At 35.8% G+C, this 22,878-nt stretch overlaps 1 protein-coding gene across 1 annotated transcript in view; it reads left to right on the top strand.

Moving 5' to 3' along the window:
• The window catches only part of AK5 (adenylate kinase 5), a 76,334-nt gene continuing 53,456 nt past the window's right edge, over window positions 1–22,878 (top strand). The window contains exons 1-6 of the mRNA XM_015870253.2: window positions 1–204; window positions 1,736–1,922; window positions 2,933–3,100; window positions 8,478–8,647; window positions 8,775–8,888; window positions 19,357–19,548. Coding sequence (XP_015725739.1) covers window positions 145–204; window positions 1,736–1,922; window positions 2,933–3,100; window positions 8,478–8,647; window positions 8,775–8,888; window positions 19,357–19,548 — 891 coding nt within the window. The 5' untranslated portion in view covers window positions 1–144. The remainder of the gene's footprint in view (window positions 205–1,735; window positions 1,923–2,932; window positions 3,101–8,477; window positions 8,648–8,774; window positions 8,889–19,356; window positions 19,549–22,878) is intronic.

Genomic DNA, 22,878 nt, shown 5'->3' with positions numbered 1-22,878 from the left:
TCACCCGCTCCCTCCGTGCAGCGGGGACGGAGAGGCGGGCAGCCTGCCTTCCCTCCTCCCCCCGCCCCGGTTCGCCCGCCCGCCGAAGCCTCACCGAGAGGCTCCCGCATTGCACCGCCGTGCCCCTGCTCCCCTGCCGCCGGTATGAGCGCCGGTGAGGCGAAGGAGTATCTTGCCCGCAGGGAGATCCCGCAGCTTTTCGAGGTAGGATGAACGGGGCTGGGTGTTTATTGGGGGCGGGGGACTGAAGGTGGCTGGAAGGACGGAGCCGCACCGCTCTGCGGGCTGGACCCCCCACCCCGGGGCACGAGTGCTGCCGGGCAGTCGGTATGAAGGCGGCAGCCCCGCAGCGCCCCCCGGCACGGGGTGGGGGCAGCGGCTGCCCTCGTTCAGCCCCCCGGGAAGGAGCAAACTCTGGCTTCTTGCAAGTTACATGCTGCTAATGGTCGGTGATTACTTCCCTATGCAGAATGGATTGATATATATATATATCTATGTTTTCAGAAGCAGGCATCCCGCCTTCTATATAAAACGCATACAAATGCATTTTCCATAGTCTGTTCCGAAGCGAGACATTGTTCTCTGTACGTTTGGAAAAGACAGGGCACAGAGCATTGTTACATTTTGCAGACACACTGAAAATGGGAATGCTTTAGCAAGAGATGCAGATCAAACTGTTTTCCTATACAGGCGTAAAGCTGGTGCTAGCAATTTACAGTAATGGTGCACATCTGCCATAATACATGGCTAGTTGCTGTGGTCAGGTAAGTAAAATAATGCCTAGATGCATATACATTGTACCCTTTTTGACAAGCACAAACCTGTATAAGTAGCACTCACTTGTAGTATGAACTGTAGATAATAAATGAGCAGATTCTGAATCAGAGCTCTTTATGACTAGCATCAACTATGACCCTCAGAGTACATGCACACAGACTGGGAAAAACACAAAGGAAGAGAAACCACCCTGTAACATTTATTCTTTGGAGCAGGTTGGATGAGGTTGTCTTGTGGAGAGGTGAGCTGGTGACCTATGTATCACTTTGTCAAGGAAAATCAATTCCCATGCGTCAGAGGAGGGCCTAGCATTCCTTCTTCCTCACTCCGCAATGCTCGTTGGTACAATGAGTGTGGAATGAATGGCACAGACAGGGATTTTCTAATGGCTGGGAGTTTCTGCTCTATTACATCAGGAACTGCCTGAATGAAACTTTGGGTTTTTTCTCCAATACTTACCAAGATGATAAGTGGGCAATTCTCATGATTTTGAAAAATCTTTTCTCATTATTTGTTAAAGTGTTGACCCAGGAATATGTGTATTATACCTGTGGCTGAACCCATCTTTAACAGAAATATACATTCTAGTGATTTAACAGAATACGCAGTGTACGTAAGTGGGTTTTTTTGGCTCACGCATTGCTGTACATATATTTGCCAGTAGCAGGTCTAAGAAAATTTAAGGACATTATTTTTTGAATTATTTTCAGTTTCATTTTGATGCAAACAGACAAGTATAAAGATATAGCCGTAAGCCCCCTGAATCATCTTTTGTAACACCAACAAGCTCAAATCATGTAATTTATGCAGGCCTCAGTCTCATGCATTGGTTTGAGTGGGAAATCTGAATATATAAGGAATATGGGAGTTCTCTACACAAGGTCAAATTCAAAGTGTAAGTGCTTCTTTCTTCCTATCATCTATCATTGTTGTATGTATTTCCGATCTGACATTGCAGAGTCTGTTGAATGGATTAATGTGTTACAAACCTGATGACCCTATTGAATATTTGGAAAGCTGCTTGCAGAAGGTGAAAGAGCTTGGAGGATCAGAAAAAGTGAAATGGGACACTTTTGTCAGCCCAGAAAAGAAGACTCTGCCTCCACTCAATGGAGGACAATCGAGAAGATCTTTTTTCAGAAATGGTAATGTATTAAGTATGAAAATATTTATATCTTCTGTATTATGAATGGCTTTACACCCACTACTGAATTATTTTATACTGACGTCTATAGCAGACCGAGTCTCATTCTGACCTTTGTTAGGCAAAGGATTAAGTTTTCTGTTCACTTGGGTTTTCACATTTGGGTTTCTTCTGTAACAAATATGTGAGAGAGAAAGTTGTAATCATTTGGCAGCCTGATAATGCATGTTTGCTGTGTAAATGCTTGACACATCAGTGGAGAGATTTCTCATATCCTCCTTAAAATAGTGGCAAAGACAGGATTAAAGCTCTCTTAATGCATTTGGCTTATGTTTTTGGTTGGTCCTTATGGGTAACGTATGTACCAACTTCACTGCACTTACACTTTTTTTTTGGCCTAATTTATATTGAAGCTATATATGCAGAATGTAGTAAATATGCAAGCTACAAATTCTTAGATAAAGGTGCTTCTCATAAAGCCCAGCAAATGTCATTAACAAAACCTGTAATTATTTTATTTGTAATGTTTAACAAGGAGTAGTTAGCTTGTCTTTCAGTTGCCATAGTTATTCTTCCTTGCTATCCAGCAGTTCATTAAACTAATTAGCAAGATTACTATTCTATCTCTGTGTACAACATGTATCACCAGAGGAGTTCTGCTTAGCAGTACAGGCTGTCTGCACAACACAAGCTTCCTCTTCTCAGAGGCCACTGCCAAACTCTGGGTGCTATGAACAGATTTTCACAGAAAAGCTGAAGTATTTGTAAATTTAAGGAAACACCAAGGAGAATGGATTTTTAGTGGTTCCAATGTGATAAGTCAGATAATTAGAGGCAAGGAATACAGTGATAGCAAGCACATTGTAAAATTAGAAGATACTGTATTTTTTACTACAGGAAAGCTAGCCTTTATGCCTTATGCTTATTTATTATATTTAAATCTGTGCACAGAATAGTTTTTCAATTTTCTGTATATTTGCACGATTCCCAGTTTATCTTACTATTTTACAGTGATGCCTGATAATTCTAACTTCCCTTACCGACGGTACGAACGACTCCCTCCAATCCAACAGTTTTCTATAGAAAGTGACACCGATCTTTCTGAAACTGCTGAGCTAATTGAGGAATATGATGTGTTTGATCCTGCAAGACCTCGACCAAAAATTATCCTTGTCATAGGTATGAACACAGACTCATTTTGACAACATTTTATCTTTCCCGCTTTGACTTTTTACTTGTTCTGCAAACACAGCAGGTGCCAGTATGTATTTAAATGCAGGTATTCTGTCTGCCCTAGCAAGTGGTGCAGCCCAATTAAGAGTGAATCTGAAAGATAAACATCCAGGACATAACATCCAACTGCTAGCATTGTAATGGAGTTACCATGAGCATTTGTGGTTCTGTTCTGTAGCTTCAGTGTCCATTAGTGGCTGGAGCACCTACGGTTTACTTTTGGAGCGTATCTGCTAGTACAGTTTAATCTAAAATGAATCAATTCCTTGATACAGGTCACTATGTGAATCAAAGTGCTCTTCCTCTGGGTCTGAAATGAAACACCTAATGTAGACGTACCCAAAGCTGCAAAAAAAAAAGGGGCTATTTAAAATAATGGATAAGCCAGTTCAAATAGGTGATAGGAACTATTGTCCTCTGTAGTTAGAACCTTAAAAACTGATCAACAGGCCCATCTGGATTGAGTGTATATTACCTCTAGTCCATAACATTCATAAAATAATCTCTACATCTACTGGCAAGTGATTCTTGTGCCAATTTCAGAGAGAGTGAGACCTGAAAAGGAGTTAATTGTGCTCTCTCTCCAGGTTCTCTTGTGTGCTGTTTAGTGCTCTTTCTAAGCAACTGTTTTCCAGCCTCAAACAATCATGCTGTTTATTAAGAGATAACTGCAGTTTAAGGCTAAATCTACATTTCTTTGGCTGAATTTTAGTTTCTTTGTCATCTGGGGCAGTTGTCTTTCTACCCTGTTTAAATAGGTACATGCACAGGTATGAGGAACAGAGGATCACATTTTTGTCTATAAATCCTTATTTATACTAAAAGGAGAGATTTTCTCTGTAACAGAGAACAGTGTAAAACTAAATAGAAGTGTCTTCCCTGCATTATAAAGTGGGATCTCTAAAAAATGAATGTGCTCCAGGGTCTGCATCCAGCAGTCCTCAGAAATGTGATAGTCAAATATACTGCAAAGAGAAAAACAGGCATTTTTCTAAATATTTGTGGTATGCCAAAAGAATGGCTTAGGCATTTGCACTGCCTTCATATTTTGTTTCCGCATGACAAATCACAACAGGCACATCTCTCCACGCACCAGTGAACTATCAGGTTTACTTTAGATGGAGAAAGACCACATGCCCTTCATTCATCTTAATTAATTAACTAGCCTTCCATTTAATAGGAATAAAAGCTGTCTCTTATGCATTGAAATTTGTGTCACTCAATTACAGTAGAGCAATGAATGAAGATTCAGTCTAGACAAAAGAAAGAGATTGGCTTTCACCTCTGGAACTGAGTGCAGGAGTATTTAAACTGAAATCCTTGAACACCTGAATATAGTGAGCAGAGCATGGATTTTGCAGAGCTTTTGTTTTCTCCCTTTTATATAGAGAACATTGTAAGCATCCCACAAAGGTTATTTCAGGTTTATTTTCCAATTGAGTTTCTCGGAATCTGCCTATTACAGTGTGATCTGATAGCAGCACAACACTACATGAAGCTTAACGGCTACTGTCCAATTTAGTATAATATCAAGAAAATTTCTCCCGAATTCAACTTTCTATTGAGAAGGCACATAAAAACTAAAATTGAAAGTATAAAAGAGAGAAAAATGAGAAAAAAAAAAAAAGGCCACAATATATTTCAAGAGACAAAAATTGTACACAAAAATAATGTGTTGCATACTTCTCAGTTTGCATGAAAGTGCCCACTAAAGCTCCAGTTAAGCAACATATTTATGTCTAACTAGGCTTAACCTACCTTACTGCCTAGCTACTATGACACTTGTTCCATCCATTGTTGGAGACTGAAACAAACAAAAGTTAAGGAACGCTTCCATAAGGGTTTTTACAGCTTCTAGACTTTATGAAATTTATCATATATATAATGCACCAAGTAGCCCATAAGAGTGGGATCTGGTTCTTTTTCTACATTTGCAGCTGATGAAACATAAAGCTACAAAACAAGTATGTGAAAAATCAGGTAGAATCAGCCAGGATGGCAGCCATGTAGATGAACGGAAAATTAAGTTTCTAAAGCATTATAGCGCTAAAGTGTACTTCCTAATGTATTTTGAGGAATACATTTTTACTATTGATACAGTCTGAATACCTTAAAAATTTCTCTGATGTCATTAGCCATATCTTTTAAACTGTTGTTTTAAACTGCACTTAGCGTAAAACGTTAGTTAATACAAGATGAAAGTTTTCATTTCATAAGAAAAGTTTGAAGGGTCGAACAAAGTTAGAACTGTCACTAATTGGCTGATCATTCCATTTGTTAAATTCAGTCGACAGCTTGATTTTGAAATCACACACCTATTTAGGAATCTTAACTACACAAGTTTAATTTGAATTTGCAACAACGTAAGCACAGTCAAAAGTTCCAACTTACGCCACATTAAAACAACTGCCTTAGTAAAACTTCTTGGGCATAACGAGCATCTCTTAAAACCAGTTAGCAAACATAATCTTAGATACAACAATTGTTCCCTGATCTAGACATGTAAGAAGTAATCATGCTTTTCCTTAATAATGTCTAATCTCAGAATAACTGGAAATAATGAAAAAGAAAAGGCATTTGTTTTTCACTTCTGGCGTACAGTTTGCCCGTATGATTTATTGGAGTCAAAAATGGAGATTATAATGATTTACTCTGAGAATTAATTTTGTCCAATCATTTTTCTTTAATAACCTGTTTCCCACTAGATTGTAAATGGATAACCCCAATTTGCTCTGAAGGGATATTCTTTTGGATTGTAAAAAATGTGATTTGTGAGATCATTAAAGCAAATCTTTTCTCTCTTTTTTTTTTATGCTTGCAAATTTGACTTGAAAGAACAGAAGTGTCAGTGTACAGCTTTATTCTGCTTCTCTTTAATGACAAAAGAAATCTCTCCCTTACAGAAACGTGAGGTCTACTTGCTTTCAAAAAGTTCTACTAATTTTTTTTTTCTCCCAGCTCTTTTAGGCTTTTGCAGAGTGATACTTTTTCAAGAAACAATTTCTCTTTTTTTGGCATCTTTTGTAACTCTACTGTCATATATGCATTATTACCCTTGTTCTTACATTTTTTTTTCTATTTCTAATTATCTAGAGATAAGCTATTTATTTTTTGAACTTTTCTTTTACTGAGCTGCAAGGTAGTTTGTTTCAAACTGGTCTGGCATCCTCAGGGAAATAAACTGAAAGAAAGTTTTATATATGCAAGGATTATGCACAGCATTGGATCCAGAATGTTCTACAAACCCTTTGCTTTAAGGCAGTCACAACCTACTGCTGCTTATATCTGGTAGCTAGGAGTATTGAAAAAAAAAACAAAGCAGCCACATAAATTAATACAAATAACTGGTATACTTGAATAAACACATAATACATAGAATATATTGTATGCATTATTTATGTTATGCGCATTAGATTGCAGTGTGTGGCTTTATATATATAGCTTAAAGAAATCTTTACACAGAGTGAGTAGATATTGTAATTAAGAATAGACGTACATATTATGGCAGTATCTACTCCGTGCAAACCATCAGCAATCAGCTGGCAATTAGCAGCACTTCTCTGTGCTGGGCTTTTCATCTATCTAAGGAAAAGCACACTGGGAATCCACTATTGTTCCAGATTACAAAGAGCCTGTAATAAATTGTAAACAACATAGTATTATCTCATTAGAACATCTGTATCAGGTATGGTTTTGTTACAGGAGCAAAATAGAGCATAAGGTTTGGTGGAATGTAGCTGTCATGGGGAAGGCTGAGCATGCCACCAGAAGGAACTGAAGAGAGCCAAGGCAGAGCTGCTTTGTAGCCATCTGGGCAGATTGTTATACCTGATTCCTGGTACAACAAAAGCTTGTATATCTACAGAAGGGAAACATTCTTTATTCTAACAAAGAGGAAAGCTGAAAAAACTAGATGACCTACTACACTTGATATTCAATAATAGCTGCAAAGCCTAATTTAATCTGCAAAAAGAAGAGAGAAAGCTTGTGCCTTGTTAGGTGAAGGAATGACCTGATTTAAGTTGCAACAGCAAGGCAGAGTTACCAGCACAGTTGGCGTGCAGAAACATTGCTCATGGCTGCTGGTGGCACTGAAAGCCCTCTGCCGTGTAACGCTACGGTACAGGTTTGAGCCTGGGTATACAGAGTGTCATAACTGTGTAGGAAGAAATCCTGGAAATCTTATTCTACAGCCAGATCTGTATTAATTATATAAATGTCTAAAAGCTATTTATGGGAATTATGCAGACAACGATAAGCAAGAGTTCTATTATTAATAGAAGGCAACTCATTGTATCCATATTTACTTTTACCACATTGCTGCATTTCTTTAATGTCCACGGAAAATGTGTGTTATGCTTTTAGTAAGACTAATTCCAAATCTGTGAAGTAAAATTCAATGCTCTCACGCAAAAGCGCTCCCAAAATAGCTAACTAGTGTTGGGAGTTAATATCAAAGCATTCATTTTGGTTTTGATTTTGCATGCTATTTAGTAATATACATCTTTCTGTAAGTAAATATTTATTTCTGTCAAAACCATTCCCTATTTTTACACACCGGGTTCCAGTTTCTCTGTTATTCACATCTTATCACATTCTATTAGTTCAGGTCTGTTCTTGCTTCTGCTGTCCAAATGACCCTCACCTCAGCATTCCCTATTGTCTAATGTGGCTGTGATTTTGATACCTATTCTGCCTGAAGGGTCTCTTTATTCTTCCAGTTGTCCATAAAGCTGAACCCACCAAATTGCTTCTCTATCAGATGCTTTGAGCATCAATACCAGAAGTACGCATGGTTCAATGAGAATCCATCTACCAAATTACTGTGGAAACATCTCAGCTGATTATTTAATATTTCTCTGTATTTTATAATTTCAAAACCTCAGAAACTCCTATTTAGGAGCAGTTTTTATTAGTTCAGTTTCTTGGATACTTTATTCAAACAGGTATTCTGCCATGAGTAAACAGGACTATTTGACTCTACCTTTGGAAACAAAGAGTTCAGAGGTGACTGGTTCATTTATCTCTCCCTTACCACAAATCAGGAAGAATTCCTTTGCAGGAACAGTTTTCAGATGAGGTCAAGCCCAAAAGAGGATATTTATTTTTTCTTCATAAGTAATTTGTATTTCTGTGTAGTTTTAAAAACTGTTACCTTTATAACTGGGTAGATCAGACCCATTTCTAATGACTGGTATCTAATTATGCAGCTGCAAGGTGTGTTCTGGTACTGGAGGATTGGTGGTGGCAGCAGAGATTTCCCATATGACTGAGTACTTCAGATGATGTTTTAATTTAATGTTTTGCTTATTCTTAACAATAGGTGGCCCAGGAAGTGGTAAAGGAACACAGAGTTTGAAAATAGCAGAACGCTATGGATTTAACTACATATCAGTTGGTGAATTGTTAAGAAAGAAGATCCACAGCACAAGCAGCAATAGAAAATGGAGTCTAATTGCTAAAATAATTACTACTGGAGAACTAGCCCCTCAGGTACAGCAGAGTTAAGCCTATCCTCTGTTAATATTTACTTTCTAAGGATTTGTACATGCTGTCTTAATGTGCACCATCAAGAAAACCTACTTCAAAATACTGAATAAACTTCTTTTCTCTGCGAAAGGAAACAACCATAACTGAAATCAAACAGAGATTAATGCAGATCCCTGATGAAGAGGGTATAGTGATCGATGGATTTCCCAGAGATGTTGCCCAGGCAATCTCCTTTGAGGACCAAGTAAGATATTGTTTTTGTTTATTTAATCTGTATTTCTTTAACAGTTAGGCTCCTTGAAATTCCTGGGAAGACTAGCTGTTTTTTCTCATTGAGCATTGCTCTTTAAATTTTTGCAAGTATGTAATTACAGACTAAAAGAAAGTCATTCTTTTGTTTAATGCTGTAGAGCATGAAGAAAAAGTACTTCTAAAAAGAAAGCATAGTAACATCATGAATAATCTAAGTCTCCTGCCTCAGTAATTAAAATCCTCTCACGATGAAGAAAATTACATAAGATCTAACAATTATTTTTTTTATACATACTAGTGATTTTCTAAGGGGGAGAATGTATTTCCATATCTAATTGTTCTATTTAGTCTACATTAAGAGAAACATACTTAAATCAATGCATATATTCTCAATGCATTTAATCACATAGTACTACTGTGCATTGAAAAGACTGGAATAAAATTGCCTGTTTTGCAGGTTTTCTGAACCAGAAATGATATGCTTTTTTTAAAGTCACTTTGGTTATTATATATTATGCTTATAGGATTTAGTCAGCTAAAAGTGTATGTTGAATTCTATTCAGATGTTGTTTTTATGTGCATATTTTAAACTCATCTAAAAATACTTAAATTCAATGGAGAAAAAACAGGCCATCTAATTTTCTTACTAAGTGCTATTAACGTGACAGTTATGGTCAAAAGCAATGGTTGCAGTTTCAGTGCTGTATTTTCAGAGTGCCTTTCAAGCAGAGCATTTCAAAGTACTTCACAATTGCTAGCATATGACCAGTTCTGTACTTTGAATTCTAAGTGGCATTGCCAGGACAGAAGTAACAAAAGGAAGCAGTTAATGAGGCATTTCATTAATGCTTTTATAAGGTAGCGTTCTGGGCAAAATTTAGAAGACTGATTTGAGGAAATTAAAGGAAATACATAAAATAGTTATTACAGAAAAGAGCCAATGACTGCCAGCTATATCTCCTTATAATTAGTGAAAGAGATGATTATTTTATAAACGAAACATAGAGCATAAATTTAGGCATTTCCTTGTCCCATTTTCATCTCCAGTATATTTTGTGACAGCATGACTGAAGTGTATTTCTTGGTACTCTAGTTTTGTGCTGACTTTGTAGTTGATGAAAGAACATGGGGGAGGGGTGAAAGTGGAAGAACTGACAGGATCTATATTATTAAGTTCTTTAGCTTATTAAATTCTACCTCTACAAAGGAAAACCAGTTAAGCATCAGTTGAGCACCCATCATTAGAAAACCAACTAACAAATGGAATCCAGAATGTAATAGAAAAAGCTCTCGCAAACCACACCATGGAAGGGGGGAAAGATTAAAACTGTTTAATGTATGCTTGGACTCTATCACTGCATCATTCAAAAAATGTTTTCCAGTATTTCCTAATTTAATTTGAAAGATTCCTCTCTACAGATTTGGTTAGCCCCTGTTGATTGTATAAGACAACTTGATAAAAGAGTGATGGAAAGATAGAAAGCCTGACTTCTGCTCCTTTTTAGTATGTTCCATTTCTTCAAGGATGTCGTAGATTGGTTTTATTTTTCTAGAGACAAGAGAGAGTGCACGTAGTCATTTTAGACTTGATTATATTCTCAGTTTGTTCACTTTTAGTCTAATGGGATTTGTTAAATCATCCTCCTCAAGGTCTGATTCTTCCTGAAAGATAGATGACTGAGTGTCTGTATAAGAAAATCCCACAGCACTTCATAAAGGGTCACCTTTCAGTCTTACCTGCTCTGAAATCAATAAGGAAATAAATAAGGAAAGAAAACTTGGTCTTTTTGGACTATCTCTTGATTTAATCTGTCCTTACAGCTGACCTTGTATATGAATATATCTAACGCCATAGAAGTAAATACAGAAAAAGAATGTACATATTTCAACATACACTGTTCTTAATCCAGTGGAATATGTTCAGTGTTTTGTATTGACTTCATATGTTACAAAAATGTTTGCTGTTTTTAAAATCCTTTGTTTAGTAAGCCATAATGTTGCTCACATACAGATGGTCTTGTGATTAGGCAAGGAAACTACCAGCAGACAACGTAGTCGTCTTTCCAGCCCATTGTGTGAGGCTGACACGATCCATGGCATGTCAAATTGTTTACATTAAACATGTTAACATTTTTAAGCAACTCAGAGATCCCTCAATGAGAAGTGTAATTAAGTTGTGGAGGATTCAGTGATTAACTGTTGTGATGATTTGTGTAGGTCTGCAATTAAAGATTCAGCAGGTGTTTTTCACAGCTTAGAAATGTTATCGCTTTCTTGCGCACAGTGTGTAGAAGCCACTCATAACTTATAATGAGGAAGAAGCAGAATTGTTCTCATTATCCAAAACTGACAATATGAGAAATAATTAGTTGAAATTTCAGGAAAGAAAGTTTTGATTAAATAGAAGGACCCTTTCTAATTAGAAGAACTATTAAGCAATGGAACATCCTTGTAAAGAATATAGTGAAATCCCACAAAATGCAAACAGACAAATCATGTTATTATACCCAATTCTTAAAAATACTTCACCTGTATAATACTGAAATGTATTGTTAAAAAAGTACTGAATAAAAATCAATTCTCATTCTTGTTATCATCAGCTTACTCAGGGACTAATGCTTTTTTTTACAGATGGTCACTTTAAGATTATTCAATACACTCCAGTGGTCACTTTAGGACCATTTCAGGTTTATATTCCTGAAAAATGGAGAACATTTCATAAGACACAAGCTGTTATGAAGGTTATTTTTAAGGGAACTGTCAAGAGATACTTGAAGTATAATTGTTTTCCCTTATTACATGATCTCTTCACTGTAGCTAATTGTTTTGATTACAAATGTTCTGTAATGAAATCACAATTTTACAACAGTGATTTTACTGTGTTATTTGTTCTGTGAAGCATCTAGAACACTTATGGAATTTATGGTGTAAGTTAAAATAATGATGGTAATTGTATATGTGGTTAAGTAGGATATGCTGGCCTTCTCAGTGCTTTCTATATGATAGTGCTCAGTGCTCTATATATGATATAGAGTAGGAATATGCAGTGAGGGCCAGGGTGACTATTAGTTTATCTTCATCTTTTTAATGTACTGGAATGTATATTCATCAGTAATGCCATGAAAGTTTCAAATAAGCAAAGAAGCATTTTCCACTATACAGCCTTTCTCCTTTGCCCTTATTTACACAGACAGAAAACACACTCCAAGCATATATTTAATAATACTAAAAATAAATTGCAGGGGGAGAATATGAAGGACAAATTATTATACTGTATGGAACTAGAGGTGAGTAATACAAGATACTGAGAGAATAGGTAAGGTTCAAAGACAGACTGGACAAATGTAAGGAAAATAAGAGGTTTACAAACAAAGTGGTCTGCAAAAACTAAGAATAATTACAGCTCAAGTGAGCATATCTGGTCTTTATTAATCATAAGAAATCTATATTGTTACGTTATCCATATGCTTTATGTAATTTTAATTTAAGCCAGACCAACTCCCCTTTCTCTGCCTCTTGTATTATGGATGCTAAAGAACTGGAAGGTATAAAATCTGAACTGCTCCCAAGAACACTGTAATTCCTTGAACTCTATTTACCAAATGTTTTGTATGTTATTACATTGCTCTCACTATTAAGAACTGCGCTGAGATATTGCGAAGATAAACTAATTTATATTGGAAGTGGTTCACCATATTAATAGCCAGCGGAAAAGGATAAAGTCAGCTAAGGCACCTGGTTTCTTTTGCAAGCACACATAGAAATCAAACTGTGCTGCATCTGCAGATAGCTGCAACATAAATTATTTTTGCTAAAATAATTCCTTTGGTTTTATGACTGACATAGCTGTTACTGAGATCTGATATCATTTTAGTTTTATCTCTTTATTTTGTGAAAAAGTTAAATGAACACATATATGTCTGAACTCTGTTTAATATACCCATCCTATATGATATGTGGTACAGAAATATACAGTGTTAAAGAACTCTCATTAAACTTCAATTGCAATTGGTCTTGCATGTTTTTATCCCATTAACCAATCCGAACTAAACTCTGCTCTAGTAAAAATGTTAGTAAACAAGAGAAGCCATACCAGCTTATGCTAACATTCCCAGACATAGGTATAGATAAAAAAGATTACAACTTTTTTCTTATTATGTTGCTAGGCTCTGATGTGGACAGTAAGTACTCATAGTGTTGCTAGGCAGAACTGTATTAAAACGCATCATATATCAGTGACTAAAGTGTCTAAGATAAGTCACTGTATCACTTGCAACATTCACAGAATCACAGTATTTCTCTTCCTGCTCAGATCTTAAAGCCAGAAGGAACTCACTCTGTTTCCAAGCAATACTGTCAATCTGGAGTAAGTGAATGAAACGCACTTCACAGATACGAGGAATTTAAAATTAGAATTCAAACTTTTTTTGTTATTATTTTGAGCATTTTAACATCAGTGTTCCTGTCATCTATATGTTTTGAGCAGGAAAAAGTCTTAAGATGTCATCAGTGATAACTGCAGATCTTCATCAATGCTTACAGGCCAGCAGCAACTCTGCCATTCTGGTCACTTAGTTACACCAGCTTAATTTCTTAATGGCCAGTTATCCATTTCAGCTTGTCAGACCTCATAGCTGTGAGTACTGGAGAAGTCAGTCAGTTTTCTGGGAACTTCTTACTGGAGTTGAAATAAAGCCTATATTTTTTCCTTTTTATTCTGCCTTTGAAGACTGCAGGAGTTGGACTCAATGATATTTATGGGTTCCTTCCTACTCAGGATATTCTATGACTTTCTCTCAGTCACATGATTATGAGAATGTCAGCTCTCACTACAAAGCAAACTAAGTTTCAAGTACTCGTGATTATAGAGAAAAAAATGAAGAGATGAGTTTTAGTAGACTGAAAGCAAATAGAACTTCCAGTTTACATCCTTATTTTAAATATCTGATTATTTCTGGATATTGGACATTTTAAAATTCCTTCTGACCAGCATTATGCTGCTTCAATACTCATTTATTTAGCTTTTCAGTCACAGACATATAGTAAACCTAAAGCAGAAATTCCTAAGGCATCAATTATCTGTGCTGAGTGCAAATAAAAGAAAGGTGTTTAGATTCAAAGCACGCTTTCGAAAATGCCAAGGAGAAAATGGTTTACTTACCATTAACCTGTCAGTTTGAAATTCAGCACGTCACATAGAGTACCAGCATGCTCAAGCATTCTAAATATCTTCATCTCCACTAACACTGCAATGAAATGCTCTGACTGATGTATTGAACTCAAATGACTTGTGAAGAAGAAACTGCAGTTTGACTTTGTGTGCAGACTCTCACTCACATGGCAATATGTTGTTACCATTCCCAGGAGAAACAATTTATCATGCTATTATTTACCAATTAATTTCAGTTACTGCTTTGGGATTTTTTTTTTTCCTCCTCCCTTTTTCATTTATTCATGAGTAACTTTCCTTCTGATTTCAGTAATTTCTTCACCAATATTGATGCTTTTAATTTCATTAAGTACTGATGGAGTTTGTTTAAAATGCTTTGTTTCGTTAATTGTTTAATGAAATGGGGAACAATTATTAGAATTAACAGATATTCATTAATGAATATCATTTAATTCTTTGATATAGAGAAATAATTTATAAAATAACGTACTCTTAGCTCCTTGGATGACAAGGATATATTTGAAGATGTAAAATGCTAAAATTTACTACTTCTGTTACTTATACTATCTCATTATTAGTTTAAAATGTTCCAAAGTATATTATTAATAAATGTACTACTTTGACAAAGAATAACTAGTTCATCTTCCAGTTTACTTTTTATCTCCTAGATACATTCCTTATGGAAAATACTATGTAAATTAATTGTGGTAAAGTAAAGCAGGCCATGTAGAAGAGGCAGTGTAGGCTGTTGAGGAAGAGCTGACTTCCTCTCACATTGCCAAGAAAACAGTCTGATGCTTAAACTTCCAAGCAAAAGTAATGCCTGCAATCCCTTCATAAGCTTGACGTACATGTTAATGGCCAACTCACCTATGGCTGACTGTTCACCTGGCCTGACTGCTAAGATCAGTCCACAAAGAGCTTCCCATGGAAAACCTGCTCCATCAAGAATATGAGCTCCAGAACAAGTAATAAAATGACTGCAATCCTTCTGACAATCCATCGAAGGGGAAAGAATCTATTCTTTGCAATAGTAAAGAATACAGTTGCAATATTCTTGTAACTGTAAAGCTATTTTTCTGCAAGAAAAAGTCAAGCAAGAACAGGAAGCCTGTAGAATGGCCTTATCATTGTCTGTCTTCTCCCCAAGTAGTTAAAGCAATCTCCTGAGAAAGACAAGCAGTGATTCAAGTTTCTGCTGGGTAAGACCTCGTGTTTTCTCTTTTCCTGTGCAAAGACTTTTCCCTGCTTTCCAAAGGAAAACTCATCCACTGCTGACCCTTATCTCTCAGGGAATAACCTAACAGTCTGTGTTCAAAAAGGCTTAAGATGCCTGCTGAGCAATTCTGAATTTGAGGTCTGCTTAGGCTTCTTTGTAGAAGTACTGTTTTTACAGCTAGAGATTTCAACTGGTTAGCTCTTCTACACAGGAAAAAATCTGTATTAGTCCTCCCTAAAGGCACCTGGCTCTTTTCATCACTTAGCAATTAGCCTAATCACCTAGTCTGGGCAATTTGCTGGAAGCGTATTGTCAGGCAAAGTGTGTTTGGTTCAGAAGTATTTGCCAGGAAGAATCCTATTTTCAGGATTCATTCTTTGACAAGAAAGTTCGTGATTTATTTTCCTAAGAAAGAAGAAACTATGTCTGGTAACCCAGCAGAGATGGAACTGTAAAATCAGATCAGGAATTACAATTGAGAAGATTCTTCGAATTGGCATAAATAAACTTGCTAGTAACCTTCACCAACTGAAATAAAATGCACTGTTGAATTAATGATGATTTTTCATGAGCTGTGGGTTAAGTTTCTTGTGAGTGTCTAATGGAACATACCAGGAATTAACAAGCAAATTATTTTCATCTCTTGCCTAATGAGAAACAATAACAGAGAATGTAAACAGAGAGTGTAATCACCTAATTTCTAGCAAATAATCACTCTACTTTCACTAACAAGAGGAGATATAGAAAATATCCAAAGAGAGATGACCATCTTGCATACTTACACTGCTTTACATCAATCACTGACTTGACTGTGGAATACTCTTAACTTACTCTTTGTCCCACTTTAAGGAAGGAGGTTTAGAACCAAAGAGAGTACGATTTACTTACTAGTAAATAGTATTCTAAAAGAATGAGAGGACTGAACATTTCCTACCAGTGATATTTTAAGTTATTGCCATATGTTCTTTGTATCAGTTAAAATTCAGAAAGTTGTGAATAACCAGAACTGTATCTGTTCCCATAAACCAAGATTTTCCCTTCTGCCAAATCCCATTTTGTAAGTAGTTAAATTTGGTTCCCCTGGATGTGAGTAAGACCTTCAGCATAAGATGAGTGTGTCAGGGGGAACGAGCATGAAGGGATGCAGTTCTCCCATCTCTGCTGGATCTATACGCAGAAGACCATTTCTGTAAGCTCAGTCTAAGAATAAACCTTATTGCCTAGTCAAAATACTCAACAGTGGTTAATTCTGAATTAGGCTTGTTTTCACATGAGTCATAAAAAATTATTTCCTCAGTTAAAAAAAGAAAGAAAAAAGTAGTTTTCTACTCATATTTATAGAGAGCTAGTTGTGCTGCCAGAGGAGTAACCTCAGATGCTCGTACATTCACACTACTCTGTTATATTCCACCTTCTTTATAAGCATGCTTTGCAAATGGGTATAGTTAAAGTACATGAAAGCAGAGCATTTCATGAAAACAGGAATGAAATACCAATAGTCTTTCAAGGGTTTATCCTGCAGGTTATAAATGCATGTAGGAGAAATACAGTAAACACTATTAAGTCTGTTTCCATGTGGATATAGAAATTACTATTTCATGCATCAAAAACCAAGCAGAGACGTGTTTATTAAATGATTTCCAGCTACTTTCTGATGATGAAGATGAATATTCTACAAGGCACAGAGGAATTCATGAAGGCATCACACAATCAGACTATTTTGTATTCCTATCTCAAATAGGCTTGAATTAACTTTGTTTTCCGCTTCCAAAAAAGTTTTGAACAATTCTTCCTTTAAAACTAGGCTTTTTGAACTAAGCATTTTAAGCCATTGTTCTTGGTGACATTTTATTTCAGTGAATGAAATGTATTTCAAATTACAAAAGCCAGACTGTCAGAATAAATAACTTTAATTCTTGGGATTCTGATATTGCCTTTTGTATTGTTACCATTACTAATCAGAAAATTAAGAACAATACTTAGTTACCATAGAGAACTTTCCATTTTGAAAAGCAATAGGGACTAATTAAAGCCTAATTAATTAATTTTCCACAGCAATTACTATGTTGTACCTCATTATTATCTTCATTTTACAGTTAGAAACTTTAAAAAATAAAATAAAATAGGCCCAGAGTATGCTTCCCTGTTTTCTTAGAAAAGAACTGTCTGCTGCAATCTGTCTTGTTTGCTGGATTTAAGCAGATGAGAACTGACACACCTGATGGGTCACGATGACTTTCAGATCCTTCCCTCACTGTGAGGTTGCAATTACTCAGCCACAGTTTCTTTAAAGAAAGCTGCAGTCCCAGGTTTGTGTCAAAGAGGAGACCTTTCCCTTGTCTCTTTTTCTTTTAGGGCTACTCATTTAACAGGAGATATGATGCTGTATGAGAAATTCTATGATAAGCAAGACCTTAGGTTCTACACCAGAGGTGTAGACTAGTGAGACTTCATAGACCTGAGTATGTGGTAGGTGGTAGTCCTGAAGGTGTTTGGGAGTAAGTGTTGAAAGTGGAAAGAAGGCCAACTACAGCTTGAAGCTACAGCTTCAACTGAAGATTTCTTACCATCTTTTCTTATGGCTGTTGGAACCTGCAAAAGTAGAAATACTAAATCAAGCTATTCACTTTAATTCTGTGTTGCATAAACTAACGCAGAAGTTTACTTTCATAGTCTTTCACATGAATAATTATGAATCCCTAAAGCTACTGCATGGTAATAAGATTAACTGTCATAATTAATTCATCCCATAAAAGGATGAAATAGCCCCATCAATTAAAGCAGGCTAAAAAGACAGGGAAATTATGTATTTATTTATTAAAGTTGAAGTACCTGGAAATAGGACATGGCATCTCTCTCAGTCACAGTGAAATTCTGATGTATACTCATAAAAATATTTTAGGATTTAGGTTTTAGTTTCAGTCCTCATGTCTCCAATCATCTAGAATGTGAATAAAATATAAATTGATTTTCTTTGAGATCTCGTTTAGTTTTCAGTAATGATAAAGAGGCCACCATTCTACTTGCTACTCCTGCTTATCAGAATGTCCTTTGTGGTTGGAAAATGGCTTTGCTTTCTACTTCCTCCATATCCTGCTCTTTTAGTGAACTGCTTTGTAAGCAAGGACTAATAACCATCACTCCAATTTCGAAAAGTTGTATTTGTTTCTTTTGACTCCAGAGGAGCCTTTCTGCGCCTACACCGCCAATAGAAAAGGCCAGACTGTACTTCATGTTGTATTCCCTCAAATGACAGAACTTCTGCTAGTCTCTACTGTTCAGTGTAGTGTATGGCTATTCTTATGCAATTAGAGATCACTGGACAGAGGGACCTAGAGAGAAAGCATATTCAGAAACACGTTTTTGTTCTGTTCCTCAACACTAATATATTGGTAACAACTTGTGTAAAGAACATATAAATTCCTTCTTTATTCCTTTAGAACACATGTAGATGTTTTGGTGATATACTTGTATGCCTCAAATTAACAAAAGAACAAAGAAGTATATTCTGTGCATTGGAAACATCGTGTAAAGTGCATCTATTTGGTGCTCTTGATCATCCACCATAAATTTTAATGTAATTAGATTATGTCATTTCAAGAGTAGTAAGCTAATTTTTTTTACTAATGTAAAAAAGACTTTTTTCTTAGATAAGTATGTACAGCAGAAATGATTTCATGCTTGTGTATGAGAATAAATATATACATGATATATTATATTTTGCTCTTTATAAAGATCTGAATTTTAGCTGCAGGAACCTTCTGATAGAGAAAATAGCAAGTAAGGCTAAACAAGTTTTCTGGGGTGAGGTAAAAAAAATCCTTCAAAATTTTCCTTATAGTTTCACATGAGACAAATAGGCAGGCCTTCAAATAAGAAAAAGTAGCTCTTTCTCAACCCTATGAATTCTAATCCTCACCAAAAGATACAATAGAAAATTACTTAATTAAGATCCACTTTATGCAAATGTTGCATAACTGAGCCTTATCTAGTAATGGATTTGCTGAGTCCTGTTTTCCAGAGCAGTCAACTTACTTATTCACAGGCTTCTTTAATTGCTTTTTTCCACAGATCTGTACCCCAGACTTGGTGGTGTTCTTGGCATGTTCCAATCAAAGGCTCAAAGAAAGGTTACTGAAGCGTGCTGAGCAGCAAGGGAGACCTGATGATAACCTGAAAGCTACTCAAAGACGACTAATGAATTTCAAGCAAAACGCAGTTCCACTGGTTAAATATTTCCAGGAAAAAGGGCTAATTGTTACAGTAAGTCCTCTAGTATATACCTCTGAAAACTGTTGTGGTTACATTTGATTTCTTTGGTTTCCTTTTTTTTTTTTAAGATAGATTAAATGACTCAAATTATGCTCTAAGTATTCATAACCATGTTGACTGAAAACAAACCTTTTTAATGTGACTATCTATGAAATGAAGGTGTACTTTAATATAATATTCTACTCTTTACATTGTTGTTCTGTAGAAATCTATAACAGTTCCTAACTGCTATGCTAGAAAAGGTACATGAGAGTCAAAGGGCGTGTGCTTGTAGATATATTTAAGTATGTATAAGAGGTAATATTGGCAAGGACTTATGCCATCTTCCTAGCTATGTATTTTCAAGATGGTGGTACCAGATTTAGCCATTCATTTTATACTTTCTGAAGGTGTGGAGATAAAAGGTTGTGAAACCTTTAGACTGGCTTAGGCTGCTATGAAGTCTATATTCCTTTGTTTCAGTGCAGCAGTCTCATAGTCATTCAAATAGTTACGTACTTCCTGAATGCTTGTCTTGGGAAGTGAGGAAAGCAGAAAAAAGTAAATTCTAAAAGAAAGTGGATCTCAGCTTGGAGTAAATTAATACAGGTTGTCAAAGAAGTTATTAGATACCTTTTGCATGGGGTTGTAAAGTGTGTATAATATTTACACCAGTAACTATATATATGGGTATATATACACATCACATACAGTTACAAAATATAAATACACTAGTAACTAAAAAGTCCACAGATTATCTTACCATGATTTAAATATGCCTCATTATGTGGTGTCCTAGAAATTTTAACATTTTAAATTAAAATTTTGGTGATGAGAATACTGGGATGTAAATAGACCACTGGGAAATTAGTGAGAATACAGACTTCTGCAGTACTCAGTGCAATAAAGACTACCTCTAACCACAAAACAAACCAGAAGCTGCATGCATAAATAAAGCTACATGAGGACAATGGGAGTAGGGCTACTAAGTGCTCCTGAAGTACATAAGTGCTTAATTGTGGTTAATTCAACGAGCAGTCAACAATAGTTGAATTAGTGAAAAGTTCTAAATTACAAGCTGAGTCTTTTTGTAACAGTGTGTGTAACTTGGTAGTACGTATGGTACTATAGGAGCACAGTTTGCTTCTGTTTCTTATAATAGCCTAAATAATTATGATACATTCTCCTCATGGCAGATATCACAAATTCTATGTGCTGGTCAGAGTGTCTTTAACTGTAAAGTCATCTAATGGTGTTGGTAGTCTAATAACACAATTCAGTACCTTTTGTAATTTTAGAATGATAATCCCAATAAATACTTCAATTGTTTTCTCTAGAGAATATCTGTTCTATTTGAGGACTGTCACTGACAATGGAGAGGAGGACTCCAGAGGACTGGAGGTCTTCGGAGTTGCTTTACATTATTAGGGAAGCATGTGTTTTGTAATATTTCTATAGCCTTTTCAAGTACTTTTCCTACAAAACCTGTGTAGTTCTTCAGGGAAGATTTGTCTTTTGTTCAGAAATTATGTGGGGCATTTGGCTAGAACTGGAATTGAAACTGTAGTTTGCATGTCTTATTAGAGCTGCTCCAGGGCAGCTGCTTTTTCCTTGTAGCAAAACAGAATGCAGTGGTGAAGCTGAGCCTTGGGAGTTAGATGCAATGCTAGTTTTATGGCCAGAAGATGAAGATACCTTTTCCAGTAGATGATAAAGAATACATATGGAATATCTCACTTCATAAGATATTTTTATAAGTTTCATTGCATATGGAAAACCAACTTTGCAGATCGTTAGGGCAACCAAGTTGGTAGGGAATAAATGAGTAAAAGAAGTACCCAGGAAAGAAGTAGTGAAAATAGATTAAGAAACAGATTAAATGTGCATACTTCAGAACAAGTAAGGAAGTAAAAATTCCTACAAAAAGGAATTTTTAAAAGCACAGGACTTTGAAACAGAGACATATTCAAAGTTCACATAAAAAACTACACACTTCTACAGAAAGTTTGAAACTTCAACATTTTCTTATTTTGCCACCATTTGTTCCTTTTCTTAGTGCTCTATTTAGAAACCAGCATTATTTATGAGTTTTGACAACAGCTACTTTTAATGTGTTCATTTTGTTGGAAATTATTTTGCCCAATGGGAAATCTGTTTGTGTTTCTGCCAGCTTCCTGTCCTATTCCTTTAATCAAACTTCAATGGACATAACAGATGTTTTCTTACATTGCATCATGTTTGCTCTCACTCAAAAATCCCATTTCCTTCTTTGCTGATGAGCTTGATCTTTCTTTTCATTTTGGAAAATAAAAAAAATAAAAAATTCTCTACAATTTTACATAGCCTTTCATCAGTGGAAAAGAAAAAAGTTTTTTTCAAAGCTATAGGATCCAACTAATACCAGTGAAAGACTCATCAACTTCTCCTGGAGGAAGTCTTATATCTGTAATACTAACATTTCGACCTACATTGGAAACATCTGCACACTCCCTTCAGGAAAAGGAAGCAAGAAAAAGTATTACATTTATCCTTCTGATTACAGTGTTGAACCTGCAAGGCACTGAAATATTATGAGGAGAGCAGGGTAAGAATTTGAAAAGCATAAAATAGAATTACACTAACCTAATTTCTGAGGAATTAATCCTCGATGCAAGGTCAACCAGAAAAAGGAAAGGCTGCTCCAACAGATATTTCACACTATAATTGACATATTTTGGTCATGTTAATAGAAAACCACAATCTTCTATTTTCAGATCTTATCGGTTAAGTTGCTTAGGTGTAATTCATTCTCCACATCTCCACACCCTGCCCTTGGCCTTTGTAAATATTATACAATATATATCTTATATATCTCTTTGCTGCTCTGTATGCTTTATCTTTTCAGATAAGGCTATCCCTACTTTCATAGGCTAATCCTGTTTTCTGTTTTTAAGGAAGAAAATGAGGGCCCCACCTCAATTACTTCTAAGAAACAGGAAGGTCTAACTGTTACTTTTGAAAAAGTCCTTCTTTGGAACAATAAAGTTGGAATATCCAACATTTTGGACTGTAGCTCAAATTTAACAGATCTGTAAATATCATTGTAATTAAGTAGAAAAAACCTGATATGGTTACAACCGCGTGTAATCTCTGTTTAAAATTCTGTTTAGCAATATGTTGGTAGATCTACCGTGAAAACCTGACCTTACTAATTGCCACTTCTGAAGACTAGAAAGATAATAGTATTAATACCACAATACTGAAGATAGAATATGTAAATAAAAGAAATATAGGGGGAAAAAAAAATCCAACCCTAAAAACTATGGGACTGTTATGTTCTAATGCTTTTAATGTAGTTGCTGT

This window comes from Coturnix japonica, chromosome 8 (genome assembly GCF_001577835.2).
Source record: "Coturnix japonica isolate 7356 chromosome 8, Coturnix japonica 2.1, whole genome shotgun sequence".
NCBI classification, from domain to species: Eukaryota; Metazoa; Chordata; class Aves; order Galliformes; family Phasianidae; genus Coturnix; species Coturnix japonica.
Note: the sequence above shows the minus strand (reverse complement) of the source record. Positions and strands in the feature narration are given on the sequence as shown.